Here is a 22,511-nt window from a genome sequence, read left to right on the forward strand (position 1 = left end):
TGGGAATCCAAGAGACATGCTGTGCTTGCCGAGTTTCCCCTGCATCTAAATCAGTACATTAAAACTGCAGTCCGTCAGCGCGCGCGCACACACACACACACACACACACACACACACACACACACACACACCATTTTAAATCAATACCAAATGCAGCTTTCCAATCTATCGCAAAGGCGTGCATGCAAACACATACAGAAGTAATGCACTGTGCCTTTATTCTCTCACTGTGATAACACTGTGTAGGTGGATTCTTCCCCACTCTGCCTTATTAGACACAGTTTTTTATTAACGCTCGCATTTAAATGTGTGTGTGCACGTGTGCTTAGAGTCCCTGCACCTCTTTGCCATATGATCACCAACATGTGCAAACAGTTATGTGTGGGTTTGCAGTGAATGCGCTTTTGATTCAAAAACACTGCACAAGCTGTACACACACACACACACACACACACACACACACAGCCGTAGACCTGCATTTACAAATTCACACATGCACACCAAACCCACCCACACATACACACACGTTAACTCTGAAAAGCAGCAATGAGGTTTTACCCAGAAAATGGCACAATTTTCCATCTGTGCAGTTTTGCAGTATCATCTATGCACTGATGTCAATATTAATATTAAACAACAACACAAACCTCACTTTCCTTCTGCTTTCAACTGTGTTTATAATTCACAATATTTTAGGTGTGCGCTTTCTTTCCTTGAAGTTGTGATGTTCACGATTAAAGCCCTGCTCTCCCCATGGTAACTGATGGTAAAGGCAAGTGCAGTTTAACACTACAGCAAACATGCCACCAACTTTTTTATGAAATACTAATAGAGGAGCAACTGCTGCATGTGTGTAAAGTGGAGCCAAGCCCTCAAACAACACAGCCTTTATTCAGCAAGTCATGAACAGAAGGGGCCTGAAATGCTGTAAATAATGCTGAGTACTTTTATACTCTTTACCCAAGACATTGATTTGATTTGGGTTTACTCAATTATGACCAAATGCATAAATCCAATTTTGGGGTCAACACTAACATTATTATTATTAAAACATGATTATTCATCGACTTTGGAAACAGCACAAATTATGTAATCAAACATAATTTACAATTTAAAATAGGTCTTAATAAGCATAAACCGCGGTTTAAGAAAGGGATGAGTTTGGCTTTTAAGGAGGGGAAGTCACTGCTTTCTTGGAAAGGTGTGTCCTTGATTTATGACAAAAAAAGAGAATCCCTGGAATGGAAACCAGCGGCGTCGTTTTATCTTGATTATGTTGTTTTCAAAGATAGTAGTGCGATTTTGTCCTTCAGCTGACTAAAACAGTGGTGCTTCCATTCATCCTCTACAAACTTCAAAACTGCTCTGCTAGAATAAAACAAAACAAAAACAACAAAAATAAAAAAAGGACCACATCTTGTTTTGTAAACTCAAATTGGATGAATTGTCACAGTCAGTGCTCTGCGACCGGTTTATATATAAAGAGGAAGCTCAGTCTACATTAGCAGTAACACAATGAAGGTGTGATACAGTATTTACAAAAAACAAAAACAAACAAACAACAACAACAACTGTTAGCTGCAATGTTTCCTGCAATCACTTTACATAAAAGGTGAGCTGAAATGCTGTTGCTCAATTCACCACTGTAAATCAAAAAAAAGGCAAAGTTGCTCATCTATGAACATAAAGCATATTTTGCAACGTTTCCTGACGTGGACATTTTACAGTTCCTACTTTTTAGGAATAACCGCACTGTTTCGATGAAATTATTTGGCATTAGTTCAACTCTTGACACAAAGCCCGAATTGTTTCTAGCACTTTCACTATTTTTTTATTTTATTTTTTTTTTTTAAATTAAATTACTGCCACTTTTAAACACATCGGCGAGGGTCCATGTGTGTCGCACTAGGTGACAGCCATGTTGTTTTAACAAATTATCCTCACCTTTAAGCCACTTTTTAATCATTACCTCATGTGTAAGACGTGCAAAACAGATGCACCCTCGATGAACACGCGCACACACGCACACACACACACTATATTTCCAACCACCACCACCACCTGTCAAGGTTGTTGAAGTCCTGGTAGGATGTCAGCAGTTTCCATTTCTTCAGGCCAAACACCAGGGTCTCTCTAATACACATACACAGACACGTCAAGAGGCACAGATGCCTCACTGGAGTATGGATCAATCTCGGCATTGTAGCCGCCTACAGGCCATTTATTCCATGTGTCTGAGTACACACGCACACATGTACACACAGTCTACAGTTTTGCTTTGTGCCAGTGAGCAGGGAAAAAAAAAAAAAAAAAAAAAAAAAAAAAAAAAAAACAATCCCAAAGTCCCTTTGCCCCTCCTGAACAGTCAAAAGCAGGAAAAAGTGGGAGGGGTAGAAAGAGGAAAAACATTTGCAGTCCTTGTTCCAGAAACAACATCCAAATGGTAGCTGAGAGGGAAATGTTTCCTTAAATGTTTTGGAATTACTCTTTCATTAGCTCCGTCTCTCTCTCACCCTCTCCCTCTTTTAACCTTTTCCTTCCTCTCTCCCTCTCTCTCCCTTCACAACTCCACCCCCCACCACACACACACAGCATTTGGCTCTCAGTTCACAAGACAGTTAGTTTGCCATATTGGGAGAAACGAGTTGCCAAGAAACGCGCTCTCTGACTCCCAACGCGTTTCTGAGCCTCCATTTTCAGATCAGTATAAGAAATATATCTTGATATCAGAGATAGGAAGGAGATCAATTCTGTCAGACTCACTGCAAATCTGGCACAAAGGGGCACACATCCAAAGAAAAAATATAAAATAAAAATCAGAGAAACTAACAAGTTAGTGTTGATCACAACTTGATCCAAATTCTCTGAAACACACACACAAAATTTAACAATACTGGAAAATGTGCAAAAGGAAAAAAGACGAAATGAAAGAAAATCTCTGGTATACAAGCCCCACACACACACACACACACACACACACACACACTGTCTGTTATCCATCAGTGGCACTCAGAGCAGGGTTAGCTGGGGGAGATCTCTATTGATCTCTGGTTTTTATTCCCTGCAAGAAAAACACTGAAACAGTAAAACTCTGCAGTGCTATACATCCCACAGTTAACTGGCACACTGGTAACCATTAACCCCAACTGTAAGAAACCCTCATTCACACTCACACACAGGCAAGGGATGTGCGGGAATTTGCATGTGCGTCCCTGAATTCATTCAGCCATGCGGTTTAAAGTGTGTTAATTATTTCAAAATGGAGATGTCTGGTTCTCCTCTGCTGGGAGCCGTTTACAGGAAACAGGTTTTGTTTGTGTTGTTTGCGCAGCTGAGCTGAATACAAACCGTTTCTCAACTTTAATTAAAAATGTCAAGTTCGAGTTCTGACACGTCAGCTCTCGGTTTGGCAAACCGAACTGCAACAAGGTGGCATCTGACTGGTTTCTCTCCTTGTCGTTTGATTGAATAAAGAAAAATGAAATAAGTTTGCAAAAAGAAATTCATTTTTAAACAAACAGAATCACTTGCACAGCTGCTTCCTCTGCTCAACTCCAAAAAGATCTCCTTCCATCTGATGATACTCTGAATACACATGCAGGGAAGGGTTGGAGTAGTTTGTTTACCACACAGCAGAAGAAGAAGAAAAAAGAAAGACAATGTTAATTATTTATCTTAGATCATGCATTTATTCTGGGCTAAAATTTCACATCTGAAAATAACTCCTATGCTACAACAAATTTTGGGAAACAAGATGAGCTGCACAGTACTGTCGTGATTTCTCTAAAGTGTTATAGTGATAAACACCCGTAATCTCACTATGTTTTATTTTGGGGGCCTTTTGTCTTTATGAAACTTTAAAGAAACAGGCAGTGTGCAGTGAGGACTAATGTGTCTCTGGTGTACTGGATGTGAGTACCAGATGAGCAACCCCAAAGAGACAGACATTTGATTAAAAAAGATATTATTAATGGCAACTTAAAAAGTAAGTGGGAGGAAATGGTGGGAGGTGGTACGCACAACAAAAGAATGGAGACTCGTAATTTTTTTTCTTTTTAAAGGAAAATCTCTAAGCGGAAGAAAAATGAAGGGAAAATTACATTACATGAGCTCTGAAATGTCAAATCAGATGGAGACCCAAACTGAGCTGCCATCTGGACTCTGTGAACAATAGATAATAGATTGACAAATGGATTTGTTGCAGTTCTTGGTTGTAAAACACATCAATCACTGACCAATTCTTCCATTATTTATTTAATAGGTTGGAATTAAATTTTAGTTTATAATGACTTTAAAACCACATTATGCAAAAAAAAAAGAAAAAAAAAAAAGGCACAGTTGTATTTGGTGAATTGTAAATTGTAGTTCACATTTTCTTTATTTACTGAGGTTTTAACCCCAGTTTATGGCTTTTAATCAGACATTAAAGGCGGATTACTTTTGCATTATTTAGCACTAAAAAGTACATTCAATACAGTATGAATAATAAGAATTCAGATTTTAGCACTCATGGGTTAAGAAAAGGTTGGGAACAATATGAAGCTATTAAAACAAGCAGAAACCTGCTGAATAAAATGAAGATTTAGGATATATAGATGTACATAGTGTATATATAGCAGTAGTAGGAAGTAGTTAAAGGACATTACAAAGTTGTGAAAGGTCACCAGTATGCACAACACCAGAGGGAGACCAGTGGGACTGAGCCATCTCAATTGAAACCAAACACAGGATAATTAACTCTCCCAGATTAAACAATTTCTTTTAAAAAAAGTTGATGTTTTAATCCATGTTGCTCAAATTTGCAAAAAACAAAAAAACAAAACCAAAACCAAACTTTGAGCAAACATTAATCGAGTACACCAACATCCACACCGTCCCACGCAGTTGCACTCAAATCTCCTGTGACGATGGCAGGTGTTACTTTGACTCACACCTCGAAAATCGGCAAACGTGAGTCCAACATGTGTCACAGACAGGCAGACGAAATGGCAAGGATGGTAGTGTGTGCACAGAAACACACATATGTGTTTAAGATCATGCAACACCACAAAGCTGTATTCACAGCTGCAGACCAGCGAGTCAGAAACTACAAAGTGGTGTAATCACAAAACCACATATGTAGTGACAGGAAACAACCCGATTTTTAGAAACACTCTCTCATTTAATGCATAGTCAAGTACCTTTAAGTCAATCTAAGGATGACTGCAAACTCAAGGGCTGATTTCCAGCTCCATATTTTTATCTTTGCACTCTACTAGAGTGGCTTGGCATGAGTCACATTTCAAAAATGATCCTTATTTATGTTACACTGAGCCCCTAAATTAAGAACTCCTCTATAGATTAAGCCAGTTTAGCCCCTTTCATATTAAGATAGTTGTGTGTGTGACTGGCTGCCCTTTACAGAGGATTCAAACGGTAGGCAGGTGCTTGAGATGAGCATAAACATCTCTCACTGACATCACAGAAAAGTACATATACTGATTGTTTAATAGGAACAACCACTAGTAACACTAAATAATACAATAATAAAAAGGTTTAGCTCAGCTTTAATAGCATATGTAAGCCAAACCATGAAACATGCTGCAGGTATGGGCGTCTCCACTGGTTAAAACATATTCCACATAACTAACAATCAGCTCGAACTGACTATTCACATGTCAAAATTGCTGTGTGCATCTCCTTCGTGTTGTTACACATTTTGAGCTTTTACCTAAGTGCCTTGGGAAGAATATTATCAGGCTTATGTAATGGGACACGTAGAGACTCAACACGCAGCCAAACAGACAGACACAGCACAGTGTGTGACCTTTGTGTGCTGGAGGCTGTTGTTTGTGTTAAAGGGAGGGATCTGGCACAGAGAACGACTTAGCTAATGCTTTAGGTATTTCAACATGCCACAGCACGCTTGTGCACGCGCACGCACGCACACGCACACACACACACACACACAGGCCTATCACTCTCATGTTTGACAGCTGTGTGTGAGTGCTGTGTGTGTGTGTCGTTTTTTCTGCCACTGACAGGTTTATTGTAGCAGGGCAGCAGAGCCTTGTGCTTTCTCTTAAGGAGCCCGTTTTCTCTCCTGAAGGATTCAATTAATCTGAGAGGGGGATGTGTCTGAGTCACATCTTCTCACACATACTTAGGTGTGTGTGTCTTGAATATATATTTATACACACAAACACACACACACACACACACACACACACACACACACACAACATTAATTTAAGTGCAAACAGACACACTAGCCAAGCGGCGCGGAAGACAAATTGGTATCAGCCAAGACATCCCTGGCCTGCCCCTGCAAGCCGCATGAATTATTAGCCTTCCACTCGTGTGCCCTGTGAGTGTGTGCGAGACTGAAAGAGACAGAACAACTGAAGGGCGAGCACATTTATCTAACCGTGTATGAATGTGTTGTGGTCAGTATAAATCTCTTCTCTCTGCAGAGTCTCAGGGGGAAGCCCCAGCCCTAACTGTACTAAGCACAATCACATGCTCCCATTCTTATACACCAGACTTCAGTCCTCTCATCTACACAGACACTCTCAAATACACACACACACACAACCAGCAAAACCTCAGCTCTTATTCTCTGAAAATAAAATGCCGATTTCCACTCATTTAGTTCTCCTTTTCCATTCATCTCAGGCTGTTTGTGTCAACAGCTATTGGCCTTTCTCCGAATGGGGGAGGCTGAAATATGTGTACCGAAGGCAGTTAAAAGTGAAAAGTAATGCTGTTTTACCTCAAGTCTCACGAAATGAGCAATACAGTTTCATCTCATTAAACAAGCATTTGTGACATTCGCTAGCAAATATCACAACACAGCATATTAACCTACATCTGGTTTTGTTAAAAATGTGGGAAAGGATGGGGGACAAGCTGCTGTGACTTTTGTTCTATTTGTTAGGAGGAAAACAGAAGTTAAATGCTCAAAATCCAGTGAAAAAGTCTGATGCCACAGTGTGTTAGACCACCATGTGATCTCTGAGTACTACTGTGGGAACATAAGAACTTGGGACCAAAAGTGACACTAAAAAAAAGAAGAAAGAAAAAATAGTTTACATTTCACTTCAACCACTAACTGCATAACTGAGTTCCTGATACACACCACTGAATGTGCAGCCTGGGTTTTTGCTCACGTGCAGAGGTGATCCACCTTAAGCTTAATGAATGCAAAAAAGGCATGACAGGTGATACAATAGAAAGAATATGAACAATGACAAGAAAAAAAAGGAGAGCTGGTTGATCACAGCCAGCAGCAGGAACGAGCTGCCAATCTTGTAAACAGTGTTTGTGTTTGAGGTGTGACAGCAGCTTCAAATTCTGCAGGGCAACAGATTTCTGAGTCTACCTCTGCAGCCCTGCAGTGGACGTAAACCTCTGCTGCTAAGCACAGCGTCTTTACCGGTAGCTGGTAATTAACCTTTGCTGTGCAGAGTGAAGAGTAAAGAGGAGAGACTGTACGAACTGTTAAACTCAAGGTTTGGTCTTTCTGGACACATTGCGTTGCATTATATTAACCCGATCAGTCCCAGAAATAAATAAGCACAACACAGCAGGCATGAGTACACCAAATAAGGCAAAAAACCACTAATTACATTTTTATTCATTGCATAATAGTCTGTCTCTGTGCATTATCCCCCTTTATGTTAATAATGTGTCTGTGTAATCATTAACTGTCTCATTTGCTTTTTCTTCCCTGTATGTCATTTCCCCTTGCAGTTTCTTCTTCTACAAGTTCTGCAAGTTCTACTTCTGCAAATGAGTGAACTTCTGTTTAGCCTTGATGATTTCATAAGCAACAGCACAAAAGTCATGAAGAAGTGACTCTGGCAAGTAAAACTAGCACCGAGCTCCATGTAGAGTGCATACAAAGTTGCAATAAAAACAACACTGAACAACAACAATAAAGATCAAGTGATACAGTATGCCGTATTCTACTATTTCTTGGCACGTACTTAACATGAGCTGTGGCTACGTGTCAGCAACGTTACTTCTTTCTCTCTCACACACACCTGAGAGTGCCCACAACAAAAGCCCGTTGGCCCCATCTAACACACAGGTTACCCACAAGGCCAAAAGTGGAAGGCTAGGGCACATAACTTAGGTAACAAGCTGGATTTGCCGTCTAGTGAAATAAAGACAAAACTACAGCAGATAAAGGAAGTTTTAGTTTTACTGGTGATACAAGTTCATTCTTTCAAGTGTGCTAAATATATCTCAAACGTGTAAGATGGTAATTAGTTAAAAGCAAAGTGAAATTACCTTTAAACCTCTCCTATGACATCCACTAGAACCTTTTTACAGTTTGCAGAAATAAAAAGTATGGGTGTGCTTGTCTCCTCAGTGCAGTTACATTTCAGCAGGTCCTACCTCTGCAGCACTCAGGCACAAAAGTGAGGGACGTAGAAGGAGAGGACAGATGGCTTCAATCATGTGATGGAGGCACCGGCAGACCTCCAGCAGACTGCGGACCTTTTACAGCCATTTTACATCTATAAACAGTGACTGAACCTGATCTTGTTTAGATACAACCTGGGTGAATAGCGGGCTGATAGAGGAGCTGCTGCATAGAAAGGATTGGCTGATGGAAAATTATGTCTTTACAGATGCCCTTTTTGCTGCACCAGCAGCACAAATGTCAAACTATTTGCAGTTTCACAACGCATTGCAAACTAAGTGTTAAGCTGCCTTCCACATTTTGCAGCCCAGAATTGTTAAAATAAGGGAGGACACTCTACTCTATTAAGTCAGGTGGAAACCCTATTAAAACTGAACTAAACAAAAACTAATAAGGCAGACTCCTGGGAAATAAGGCTGCACTGGCAGCTATAAACAGTCAACCCTGCTATCAAGAGCTCAGCCAAAAACAACTGTGCAAAAAAAAAAAAAAAAAAAAAGCTTTGAATTCCTTGAAACATGTGTAAACAGAAACGGTAGCAGGGCGACCCTGGCTCCTCTGACTGCACAGCGGGTCCTTGAGAACTGGATTCATGCGGTTTATTGCAATTAAAGAGGAACATTATGAACATTCACAATTACTGGGTAATTATTATGTAATAGGGTTGTATAGTGTTATTACAAGCACAGGACTGCAATCGCATTCGGGGTTGGTTAAATGTAATGTGTGGGGATTTGATATGAAGGAGTGCCATAAAGCTAAATGACCTGTGTCGCACTGTGGTGGGCTTTGGTGGGCAGAGGCTGTGAGAGTGTGCAACAGGGGAGATGAGTCACACAGTTTTGGAAGGTCGGGGTAAAATGTATCCTGTTTTAAAAGGAGCCTTTCAACTGCCAATCTGGGCTGGGACAGCAGCTGGGTCAATTCTGCTTCACAACAACACAACCACACCCCGTCCCACAACCCCTCTGGCTAAACGTCAAGTTTACAAACCCGTCTGCACACAAGCAGTTTTCGGCTCGTTTCTGAGCCACGGGAGGGGAGATGCAGGGGCGTCACGTCATCCTAACTAAAGTTATTACTGTTAAACAATTTTCCTCTCAGTTGAGCTGCGTTTCACTTAGTTTCCTGGGAAAGTTTGCTCATTTCACTTCAGTTTCTATAGAGCAGAAATGTCTTGTTTTAGTTTAGCTATTATTAGTTTCTGTTACGATATGAGTGGCATTCTTTAAGAAGCTCAAAGCAAAACAACACACAGCAAAAACTTCACACACAGTCGCCTGACACAAACACAGGCTCCTTGTGTTGACAAATCTGACCAAACTAAAATCAAAACCAAAGAAAATTGCTTTAATTTGTCTACTTCCCGCTTTTATTTCACTTAACTTTAATGTTTTTTCACACTTAGTTTTAGTTAACCGTCATAACGGGGACAGAATGAGCCAGAATGGTATTTGGGAAGAGTAAAAACTAGTAAAAACCACACGTCGATTAACTCCAAAGGGAAAATATTCCATGGTATTTAGGACATAGGGGTGGGTGGGACACTGTTTTTGTCAACAAGCATATATTTTTGCAATACCACCATGTCAGTGAAAAATGTGTGGCTTTAGCATATACACGAGGTATGTAAAGTTCAGCTCAAGGGCACTTTGATACGTGGGCTTTACAGTCAGGGATCAAACCACCAGTCTGCCAAGCAGTGGACAAACCGCTCCACCTCCAGAGAATTTAACAACACACGATAACCCACCTCATTCCCACGGGCTAACTACAGGCTACTTTCAGTGAACTAAAAGAAACACGATTTAGAAATACTCTTAGATGTGTTGGGAATTTCCCAGGCTGGCTGGTAGATTTGTGATGTGGCCGATCTTAATTAGTGTGGCGACTTTGTTTCAAAACATATGAAAAAACAGCACTTTCCTCCAAATCCTTGTATAGTCTTTATTTCTTTAAGCAATGCAGTTTACTAACAGAGTTTACATGAATCCCATCACAGCCTACGCACATACAACTCTTTCCCAAAACACACATGGAACGCATCCTTTTAATTACTATTAATCTGCAAGATATATTAATTGACATCTCCAGTAGTGTGAAGAGAGGTGGGGTCAAGTTGTGAGTGGGTTATGCCTTTAGTTTTGTAAGCTGGTAATAAAAATATTGTCCTCATTCATATATATATATATATATATATATATATATATATATATATATATATATATATATATATATATATATATATATATATGAAAAATGCTGATAGAAATTTAAGGTCGTAATCCCCACAACTGTCAGGAGGCGCAAAATTGGTTCAATAAACTGTGCCCTGGTACATTTCTTTGCCACAATGCACCCATCAATCAACCCAACACTCCCTGCTGTGCACCGATTTCATCTCTGACACCTTTTCATGTTTGTGTGTGAGAGTTGAATGTGTGGGTTCTGCCACGGTGTCAAATTAACGCTTCATCGGAGCCCCTGCCCTCACTTTACTGGACCCCTAAGTACTGCAATGAACTCACGCTCACAAATAAGGAAGAGAGAACAGATCTAAAAGGGAATATTATCACCTTTGGGGTTAAAAGAAACCAGAAAACCTGTAATTGTATCTCTGTCCGCAGCTACATGACTTCAGAGTAACTCAGTGAGAGCATTTGTCAGACTTTCCATTTTCCCGAAAGAAACAGCAGACATCCCTTTACACACACACACACACACACACACACACAGAGAACATATGGTTTGAACATAGATGACTCCAACTTCCTCTGTGACCGACCACAAAACCATATGCAAACATGCAATGTTATCTCCTTTTCTTGTTATTTCAAGGCTCTCTATGCCAATAAAAAAAAAAAAACGCAAGACCTTACTGTGCAGGCACTGAATGTAAATGGAAAAAAATCATCAGCTCAACAGGGAATGACATATACTGCATATATGATTCTGCTTATAATGCACAGACACACACGATGTAAACAAACACATGGGCGTTCACTTGTAGGAGAATGGTTGTGTAATACCCCAGCAGTTTGCTTCCAATACACACAGTTTCTCTCCATTACACAGATTCTCCAGTGTACTTGCAGCAGAACAAGGGCTGTTTAACAGAACTGCTACAAATTCATGAAAAAAAGAAAGAAAAAAAAACAGCCATTTGCCAAATGCTCCAGCTGAGTGACTTTTACTCCAAATACACAACCACTCCAGCTATTGCTCAGAAACGGGTCGAGCACGGGTCTGTAATACCTTTAAGGTGAAAACTTTACTACCCCCGCCGTGTCAAACACAGATAAACACACTGCATCGGCCCTGGAGCAGCAATGACAGTGTAATGGTCCGCATGCAATCCTAGACCGCTGCACCCTGACCTGCAAGCTGCTGCATGAACATCTACACCGCAGCCCTGTTTGTCCTTTCAATCCGAAGAAATGTGTATCGGAAACTGCCAAGTAATTTTCCGCTAATGCGCTGCACATTACAGGGGCCGAGGATCCTGAACACGATCTGTTACATCTGAAACTTGTCACAGCCTTATAACAGCCGCCTGTCTTTGCCCACATCACACCGCACATCCAGGCGGTGACCGCGCGGGCTGCCACGGATAGCCACAAACCGTGCGCAGTTTTTATTTCAAGTTAATATTTAATCTTCTTGTTGTTTTTGGGTGGGGGGACACTCATATTACAGAATCAAGCTGAGCAATGAAGCGTGGCTCACTTACTGTGGTGTGGATGTAGGTTAATGGCCGATGGCAAGAATTTTCCGGAGTGGAGAGGCTGCGGCTGACTCCCCAGCAAGTGACCGGAGGAGGGAGGGATCCTCCCGGCTGCAGCAGCTGCTCCGAGCCGGATGGAGTGAGAGTCCATCGCGAGCCCCGCCAACAACGACGGTGGTACGTGGACGGATCGGGGAGGACCAAAATCTCTGCCATCCATTATCCACAGCGGGGAAAGTTGTGAAAGGAAATAGTCCGTTCGGATAGGCCCTCTATTCCGAAAAAGCCAGTTCTGGCTATAATAATGTCTTTAATTTTCCAGGCGATTCGGGCTCCTTTTCAGCCATCCTTCTGACCTATAAAATACATGAAAAATTAAAATAAATGAAAACAAAAACAATAAAATAAGAGCTTTGCATATAATCTACAACAGACTGCAATCTCGGAGCAAACTGTTGGGAACTGGTAGTTTTAAGATTTCTCTTCTTCCAGCGAACAAGCGGCCCATATGTGCAATGACGCAGTTTGGAAAAGCACTTCAAAAACTAAACCTCGAATAGCAGCTAATCGCCGATGAGACCGTGTGAGGCACTGCCGTCGTACTCTAAATGAAGATTTTAATACGATTTTAACTTATCTACAATATTATGATGTGACATCTGAGCGATACTACACCCACGCTGCACAGCGAGCAGGCAGCCGCTCCGCTTCCCAGGGAAACGAGCAGGAGGAGCGGCCAGCGGCTGCTGCTCTTCCCCCGACTGCGAAAGCATCTCGCGATCCCGCTCTGGAAACCAAGAACCCGTCGGATTTTAGAAACCTATCCCACCTTTTTCTTCTCTTGATTAACAGCCCCCCTAATCCATAAACCTTGCAATCTAGGCTCAGGCCGAGTCGCAATGTAAACCAATACACAGTAAATACTAGAGGCGCATCAAATATAAATTTCGAACGGGTTAAAAATAAATAAGCTCGCAAAAGCATGCATCATTTATCAGCGGGGTGAGCGGTGTTTTGTTGCCTGCACATGCAGATTTAGTCCGGGTTACTTCGCAACTGGACGTTGGTGCTGCCCAAGGAGCGAAATCTGAACCCGAGCCGCAAAGGCTGTGTAAAAACCTAGAATGATATCCACTTTATCGGCGCTTTGCTGCAAGTTTGAACTCGTTTAAACACATAATAGTGGGTTTTACAGCACAGACTATAAACCGACGGATAGCCAGCAAAGTATGCGCCTTGATTCTGGACAAGAAAAGAAGAGATAAATAAGGTCGATTCAAATGAATTTAGAGCAGCTCTTTATTAAAACATCGCAGATATCGGTGTTATGTTTAAATTCCAAAAAGATACAGAACAAAAGTTTAGGGGAAAATAACAAGCAAATGCGACTTTTACAAACGGCATCCAAGACGGTATAAACACGGTAGCTTGTAGCTTCAAAATACTATTTTTATTTATTTACAGATTGCCCCCCAAATTAAACACGGCTCACATTATTAGTCATGGTTTTTTCTTAAAAAGAAAAAGGCTAAAGCCGAGTTCACCTTCAAAGGCTGCAAACAAACACATCACAGCAATGACTCGTGATATCCAAGCGGGCGGGCTCTGAAAAGAAGGGCTCGCTTAGAAATTACAATAACGCCCTTTTACCACTTTAGAGAAACACGGGAGCCAAAGAGAAAGTACCTGTATTTTTTACTTATTGATAAAAAGAGTTCAGGACAGTTAAATTAGAAGATAAGCTAGACCGAAAGCTTTTCCCCCTCTCGGTGTGACCCATGCGGCACGGCAGCGCAGGAGGCTCGGCATTTCAGCCACGTTTCAAACTTTTTCACGGTTCCACTAAAAGCCACGCAAAACTCTGTCGGAAGAAACGTCTCGAAAGTTACATTTTCACACCGACGACATCCAGATAAAAAAAAATTAACAACACGTCGCGTGCACTAACCTCCGCGCCCTTTTCAAATCGCACTCGCGGACCAAAATAGCTTTTAAAACAACAAAAATACGACTATTTTATTAAGAAAGGGCCATGGTACGTAGAGAAGACGGGGGAAAACATGCCTAGCGCTTACTTGAAAGGGTAAAATGTCTTGAAGGGGGCTTAAAAAATGCCAGCGCTTCTTAAAATCCGTCCAGGTTGCTGGGAGAACTGGAGTAGTCCATTACAGGCTCGTCCGAAGGTAAACTGGGGAATAACTCGGGGGGGAGAGAGAAAGCCCGTGACGCGTCTAGCAATGAAACACAGCATTGTTTTGTAAGCCCCACCCACCTCCTTTACCACCACCCAACCCAGGACGTTGCACACTGCTCCTCTCTGATTGGCTGTGAGGAATGCCAATCAAAGCTCCCGAGTGTATTAAAAAAACACACACCGTGGCCTCTCGCCAGCACTATAAAACCAATTATGGAGCGAGGAAAGGTTGAGCAGTTTCAAGGTCCCCTCTTCCATCAAGACCGAGTGATCAAAACAAGCAGTAGGTTTTCTCTTTCCCCCCCCCCCACCATGTGTGCTCGAGAAAGAGAGAGAGAGGAAGGGGGTCAAAGCGATGCCCCCCACTTATTCACCAACCCACCAGTTTCCACGCTGATTATAATAGACGCTAAAAAAAAATCACTGGAGATTGAGTGGAAAGTATCCCAGGCGTTTGGAGGCGTTTTGTGTTTGTGTTTTTTTAGGTAGTGTGGTACTCAAGTTTACTTTTTTCTCACCAGGAAGCAGCGAATAAGCCCAATTAAGTCGTAGAAAAATCCCACTCTCCACTATTTGCTACAAAGGGGAGCAAAACCGAGAATTCGAGCATAAAAACTCGCGATAGCAATTAATTCATTTCATTTGGGCTAGGGCTTTAGAAACAGTAGATCAGGTATATGGTTTCGTGAAAAGACATGAGTGGAAATGGGAAACGTGTCACAAGCCAGAAACACAGACTAGTTTATGGTTTAGGCCTGGCAACTGACGATATGGGAGCCATCAAAAGCATTGTTTAAGACCGCATCATTGGGCCACAATAGGCCATATCTCTGGTCTACAATTGACTGGGCGCTGTGATCTACACCACTATTTCACTGATCAGAGACCTCCTGAAGACCCACTGAGGACTTGTCGTTGTCGGCATCGTAAGGGCTGCGACTCGAATTCACCGCTTTCGGTATGCAAATCGGGCTGTAGGTGAAAACAAGGCTGGGGTGTCCGCTTGTGCATAATCTCTACAAACTGAACAGGAGGAGGGACACACACATTTGCATTAAAAGGGGGAGAAAAAGTGGCGTACTAATTTAGTACCATTGTGTTAAGACTCATAAAAGGGGAGTGGGGGGGGATCGACCTTTGGTGTAAAGTCCCTCCCCACGCACAGACACACACACGCCTCCCCTTCCTCATCCCCGATGTGACCCCCCTGTTCTTCCGTGCGGACAGCACTGTCGGACCCTCGCGGATTTTTATTATCCATAAGTTTCCTTTGAAGTACACCGCCCCGCTTTACACAGTTGCAAAAATGTTGATTAAAAAAATTAGAGGCGGTTTCAAACTGCCCGTGCCCCCCTCCTTCCTCCATTCCTCCAGCCCCTCCCTCCTCAGTGCGCCGGTTTCAAGGCGACCCTTCGGTGTAGGGGCACAGCGAGCGCTTCAACAGACCGAATCGCCAAAGGAGAAGAAGGAGAGCAGCAAGGGCTCATCTGAACAGCAGACGTGGACGTTATGTACCCGCTCGTGGGGACACTCGGTGCCCGACTTTCCCGGTGGTCACGGCTCGGTGGCTTCTTTGTTTTTGTCCAATCGGACCACCACACCGCTAGCGAGCTGAGCAAAAACACCAGGCTGCTCAGCGGCGGATCTCACCCCGCTGACCTCGCTGCTACGATGCGCCTGCCATCCCTGACGGGACTCGGGGAGGGAATTACCAGGCGGAGATCAGAGTCATGTCCCGGACTGTCCGAGGGGACCGAGTCGGTCCTTTGTTCTCCAAATCGCTCCCGACTGGGAATTCAGACAATGCTTTCTAATTAGTGTCCTGTTGTTGCCCTCTTTTCAACCTGCGAGCGAGAAGCAGGGTTCGCCTTCACTGTGTTGGGTTTGTCTTGTCAATAACACCGTGGCTTCCGTGGGAGTTATCCCCACTTTGAGGTGGGTATGGATGATTCGTAGCAAATTTACCAAACAGCTTAGTCATGATTCCAGCGCATAATCAAGAGCACAGCTTATTACTTGCAGCATTTTACGCCTATTCTTTGTTTGTTTGGTTGTTTTTTTAGTTTTTTACACACGGGTTTAATCCACATCCATAACATAATGTGTGTTTATTCACTGTAATAAAATGAAAATAATAAGGTGACTTATTTTTATACAAACATCACACTGAATTTCTATGTAATGAAACCCTCCAGTTCAGCCAAATAACCCAATAAAGGCTAATTCAGCATTCCTCATTGCACTCTCCACCTACAGCACAACAAGCAGCTAATGTGCAGAACAATGTGTCCAGGTTCAGAGACATATCTGTTTATTTCTAGGTTAGGCTTGTCACATGGATAGGAACAGATGGGACCATTTGGTAGATTATGTTTTTTTGTTTTTTTATAGCATATACACCAACTGTGTTCTTTGAGGATGATCCAACTGTATGTTCCAGGCTTTTGGAGCTGCTGTGGAAAAAGTACTGAAAACCATGATTTATGACCTAAAAACGCTGCTGAGTCAATATAATACCACAGTCATTTTTTTTATCTTACTAACGCTGTTTTTTTGTGTTGTTGTCACTGTTGGTGTTTTTTTTATTCCACCCAGCAGATATTATAGAGGGAGAACATTTGTTATCCTTGACTCTCATCCAGGCTGCTAGTGTTTTTCTTCTTGTTGTTCGCCCCTTATCTTCCCCCCTCAGCGCCCTATCTCACATCAACCTCTAGCTGTGTGGCTGTCCAAATACTATCTTTTCTAAGGCTTGGGTTAATTCTGTCCTATCAGCTGAAGGATCAGGTAAATGATTTGATTTGCTGGACAGACTATCTGATTTTCTCCAAGGCCTGTGGCTGCATTAACCCACGGGGGACAGAGTGAGGAGGCGGCATTGATTCATTCAGCTAGGGGTTCACACCTCTGTGGAGAGGAGACGCATAGCCCTACATAAATACAGAAGGATGTCCTCCTGCATAACCATAAAAACACACAGTAATGGGCTAATAAAACCATGAGGCATGGTTGTATTCTCAGTTAAGTATATTTTCTACTGTATTCCATAAAACAAAACAATAAGTCCAAACAAATACTAACACCCCTCCCTCACACACAAAGCGGTGAGCCTGCATGCCCAGAGGGCTAAATCATTCATCAAACTGCATCTCATGCTCGACACAAGCTCTGTATTGTTACTGAAGCTGGTGCTACTGCACTGCAGCAAGATACATGCAGAAATATGTTAATGAAGAAACCTAATAGCAGTGTCATGTTTCCTGCTGGAGCGAAACAAATGTACACGCACAGGCAACGCACACACGCATGCAATAAAAATGCCACCGAGGCTTAGATGACTGACACCACACACACAAACACAGACCAACCCCCCTCCACTTCAGAGCTGTAGGCCCATACAGACCCAGAGCTCTCATGGGGTGACTGCCAATCATCAGACAGAGCCTTGAAGGGTTTTTGTTTTGTTTTTGATTTGATTGGGCCACTTGAGAACACACAGCTGGCCACTTACTTCACATCAGAAGACATGTGTGCACAAGACAGAGGAAAAAGTAGGTCCACCAATTTCCAGAATGTGTAAAGTGATTTCTGGTTTGTCTCTCATTGCGTTTTTCTTTCTTTTTTGGGGGGGCGGTGTGTTCAGGTTTAGGAAATAGCCAAATGCACACAGCAAAAACAACACACATATACAACACACCAGCTGGAAGAAGTACATGAGATGGTGCGAGGAGATACTTTTACATCCAACACATCTCAATACACAAAGAAAAAAAGGAAGCAGTAAATATCAAAACAAGCATTGGCATTTGTTCCAGTGCTCCCAGAAAGATGAGGAATATTTTGCGTCACTTAGAGCACGCTTAGTTGAGATCAGCATAACTCCATTTTTACACTCACAGCGTGAAAGGTGGGAACATTACTAGCTGCAAACATTTGGCTTGAGCTTGTGTAAGTTGGAAGCTTGAGCAAAATCCTGAATGTGTTATCATGTGCCACCTGAAGCTTTTTTTTTTCTATGTGTGTGTTTGTTTTTCCTTTACAAATGTGCTGCATGCATTGGAGTACAGTAGCTTGTGAAAGGTACTGTTTTGACATCGTCTGTGCACATTGTGCAGTTTGCATTCTGGTTTATTTGCCTGGGCGACCACAGCGATCATTCCTGATGATGTGACCCAGATATGCTATGGGATACAGCACATTTGGTTGTCGGTCTGCTGTATGCAATGAGGGACAAATTTGCTTTTGATTGTCCTTAGTTGTAGGTAAATGTAATGTCAGGGTGTACACCATGACATGAGACAGCAGGCAAATTAGTCAGCTTAAGCATACATCAGGTGACTAATAGGGCACCAAACAGCCAGTGTTATTTGGATTTTTTATAAAGAAAGAAAACATGTGACAGTCTTCTACCAAACCCTGTCTGACTTATAGTTTGAGCTTGTAATCAGATGTGAAGGTGCTAAATAAGTCAGTCTACCATAACTGAGATGGCCAAAAGCTTGTGGTGTTGCTTTCTTGTCTTAATCTTTAAAGTTATTTCTTTTCGCTCCTGGAAATAGCACCATGACAAAGACATGCACAGAGCGGTCACAGCACAGAAATTTCCATCTGCCCCTCCTGCTTTAAACCAACGTGGGGGATGGCAAATGACGAGGCAGTGGTTGTGTCTGTCAGCTGTGCTCTGTACAGTGCTCGAGCAAGCTTGCAGCTTGCAGGGTTGTATATTTTTGGTGCTTGTTCCTCTTCCTGACTTGTGTGGTCAGATCTCTGAGAAATTTTTTCTTTTCTCTAGAAATTAAAAAAACAAACAAACAGCACATCCACAGGCTTGCCACAAATGTAAGGAAACAGTGATGCAACAGACTCATATATCCTGCTGAGTAAATGCTCAGCGGTGATGTGTCAGGGTCACTGAGTCCTCCGAAGGCTTGCTGCTCCTGCTGCTGCAAACGCTGCTACCGATCATGCATCTTTATTCGGTTACTGTAGAACAGAGGGATGGTCTGCACTGCAGAGTGTGTGAAACAGACACAAAACATCACTTTAAAGCTGCTGTCAGTCAATCAGACAAGATACTGTAATGTCCTTTGAGGGATGGGGGGGGCGGGCGATGCAGAGATGTATTAACCCTGTGAGCATGTCATCCACTGTAGCATTGAAATCACTCCAAGCCCTGCAAATGGAGGATCTAATGTATTTGAGTTGATTATTCTCCTCTGGCCTCCTCCTGTCAGCAGTTGTAGCCCTCTCTTTCTCGTGTTTGCCTTTCACCCAGTTCACAGGTCGAAGAAGACTCATGTAGTGCAGCAGCCCCACCTGTTGGAGAGAGGTGAAAACTGCAGGTGAAAAAGGTCCCTGACCAGTGGATTTTCTTGCTCTAGAGCCTCACGCCTGTAGTAGAAAAAGAAAGAAGAAGAAAAAAGGAAGGACACACTAAGCCTGTTTTTTTTTTAAATGAGAAAACGCCCCACCCCCCACCCCACTGTGTCGTTTCTCACAGACACTTTTGATCTGGGAGTGCTTCATTCACAAACACCTGTCCACAGATAACACACACACACAACCCTGACAAAGACCGGGAAAATAAAGTGTAGTACACTACAAACACACACACTAAGCGCTGTTTCTCTGGCAGTGCGTGTTTTGCTGGCGTGGCAGTAAAAGGATATCAGAGGGAAGCAGTCTCAGCAGAATCACAGGGGTGCGCTGGGGCGGGAGCTGCAGTGAGATGGAATACATTTTCAATACCAAACACACTCGATCCTCGGCGTGTGTGTGTGCGTAGCCTTTCTAGAAGCATGCATATATGAATTTCTATCAGGGCAAGTGCACACGTCTTTATGCATATGCACGGACCTGCATGTCCTCTCTAACAGGCCTGCATTCAGCTCAGGATACAGCATGAATCTAGGGCAGCCTGATTAATGGGAGCATCATGACTTTGGGCCGCACTAGATCTGTGCTGTCCCTCTCTCACACACACGCACGCACACAGAGAAACAGGATATGATGCATTGAACTTGAGGGTGGGGCTGGTCTATCCATCTTATCCTCTTTCATCTCTCTGATATACAAATGTGGAAGATCCGCTTTTAGAAGTGCACAGGAAATGGGCCTGTATCAGCACGGGATCTTATTTTCCCACCATTCTAGGAAAGCTGGCATGAAACCACAGCTTCAATGGCAGCTTTTAACTACTGTCTCACAGTTTCTCCCCAAACCCTTTGGGTTCTAATATATATACAGTAGCGTGCAAAAGTTTTACGCAGGTGTCAAAAAATGCTGTAAACAAAGAATGCTTTCATAAATATAAATTATTGTTTATTGGCCCCAAATGTATTCTGCAGCAGGACAACAGCCCCAAACATACAGCCAAAGTCACTGAGAACCAGCGTAAAGAAGATCAAGAAGTACTGGAAGTGATGGTATGGCCCCCACGGAGCCCTGATGTCAACATCATCGAGTGTGTCTGGGATTACATGATAACCACAGAAGATGTTTGGAACAACCTACCAGCTGAGTTCACTCAAAAACTGTGTGCAAGTGTACCAAGAAGAATTGATGTTGTTTTGAAGGCAAAGGGTGGTCACACTAAATATTGATTTGAGTTAAATTTCTCTTTTGTTCATTCATTGCATTTTGTTGATTGATGAAAATAAATGACTAATACTTCCATTTTTGAAAGCATTCTTTGTTTACAGCATTTTTTCCTCACCTACATAAAGCTTTTGCACAGTATTGCATATATATATATATATATATATATATATATATATATATATATATATATGTGTGTGTGTGTGTGTGTGTGTGTGTGTGTGTGTGTGTGAGAGAGAGAGAAAATATATATGTATACCTTGCACATGCAGTGACTCAAAGCACCTGGTCAACCGTGCATTTGTGCAGAGAAAAACGACAACGTGAGAACAGGCAGGAGAGTCACGCCTTAGTTTGTGATAAATCAGCCTCTGTCGCCACCTGCTGTCTAAACAACGCAACTGCCTGAAAGTCAATCTTTTTTTTCCTTTATGGAGAGATTTAACCTCTTGTCACTCACATCATAAAACCAAAGTCTAAAAACAAAAAGATTACTGTCAAAGCTTTTTATAGCCAATAAACAGCTCATCATGAGGAAAGAAGTGAAGTCATTAAGAAACACACAAAGGCAGCGAAAAGACCCTTTCATGTGACACTTAGAGACTGTCCTTACCGTGTGAGACTGACTGAACTTTAGTCACATTACTTTACACACAGTCAGCTCACGTAAGTAATACTAAAAACAAAAACAGGTCAGCATAAACCCCTGAAGCACCAAAAAGCAGAGATACTGATGCATTTAAACATCATACTCTGAGACGCAAAAGCATCCTGTTACAGTCTGCAAGTACTGTGCATTAAGTTTAACTCGGGCAGTATTTTCAGAATCTAACATTAAATGAGATCAAGGCTTCGCCGGTTCTCAGCAACAGTCAAATGGAAGGGAATTACTGGCAAGGCGCTTTTAATGGGAGAAGCCACGGTGCACCCACCCTCTAACCTAATATATACAAATAGCACTTATGGCACTTTAAAGCTTCGTGTTAATGAATCACTCACAATAAATGGTAAGTGGTAATTGATTTATCTGCCATCTAGCAACTTGGCCTTAACAGCAGCACTACTTCATAAAAATGCAGACCAGCAAGAGCTGCTTAGAGGTGCATTGCTATTATAGCAGTTATGAAGTTATCCTACACTTGCAAGCACAGCTTGTTTAAAAGGGAGTTAATTGAACCCATTGGTGATTAAATTTCTAGTTTTAGCTCTGGCAAGAAAATACATCACTGCTGTAACAGCTCGAAAAGGCCCAAGGGCTGAGCACTGAGAGAACGCTGGAAACTGCTTGTGTTTGATACTGCTTCCAGTATCAAAATGTAGATCTACACTCATTCAGTTTGTTGCCATTTTAGCTTTAAGCTTTTACAGATACCAGCTCAAAGACCAAAAACTATGAGCAAACGAGCTATAATAGATCTGCACACTAGCATGACTTTGCTCCATGAATAAAGCATTGGTCTGGTTTTTACTGCTGTATAACTGGCATTTTAAGTCTACTTTAACACTCACTGTAATAATTTTAGCATTACTAAAAGACGACCAAGCTGTAGAAATGTTCAAGTCATAAAAAACACAAAAGTCAGACA

General features: G+C 42.2%; 1 protein-coding gene and 1 long non-coding RNA gene across 3 annotated transcripts in view; one reads left to right on the top strand and one right to left on the bottom strand.

Annotated features, from left to right (window-relative positions):
* Positions 1-14,338, bottom strand: part of tnrc18 (trinucleotide repeat containing 18) — a 45,941-nt gene extending 31,603 nt beyond the window's left edge. Inside the window, exons 1-2 of one of the 2 annotated variants that reach the window (XM_040006200.1) lie at positions 14,210-14,338; positions 12,141-12,490 (exon numbers count right to left, since the gene is read on the bottom strand). In XM_040006200.1, the coding sequence (XP_039862134.1) occupies positions 12,141-12,354 (214 nt within the window). In that variant the 5' untranslated portion in view covers positions 12,355-12,490; positions 14,210-14,338. The remainder of the gene's footprint in view (positions 1-12,140; positions 12,491-14,209) is intronic. The other variant, XM_040006201.1, reaches the window with a different exon arrangement.
* LOC120717925 lies at positions 4,487-4,817 on the top strand. Its single transcript, XR_005692301.1, has 2 exons — positions 4,487-4,597; positions 4,630-4,817. It is a non-coding gene; the product is annotated as an uncharacterized LOC120717925 (long non-coding RNA).
* Positions 14,339-22,511: the final 8,173 nt, after the last annotated feature.

The sequence above is a fragment of the Simochromis diagramma genome, unplaced genomic scaffold (assembly GCF_900408965.1).
Source record: "Simochromis diagramma unplaced genomic scaffold, fSimDia1.1 OVJJ01000510.1, whole genome shotgun sequence".
Lineage (NCBI taxonomy): Eukaryota > Metazoa > Chordata > Actinopteri > Cichliformes > Cichlidae > Simochromis > Simochromis diagramma.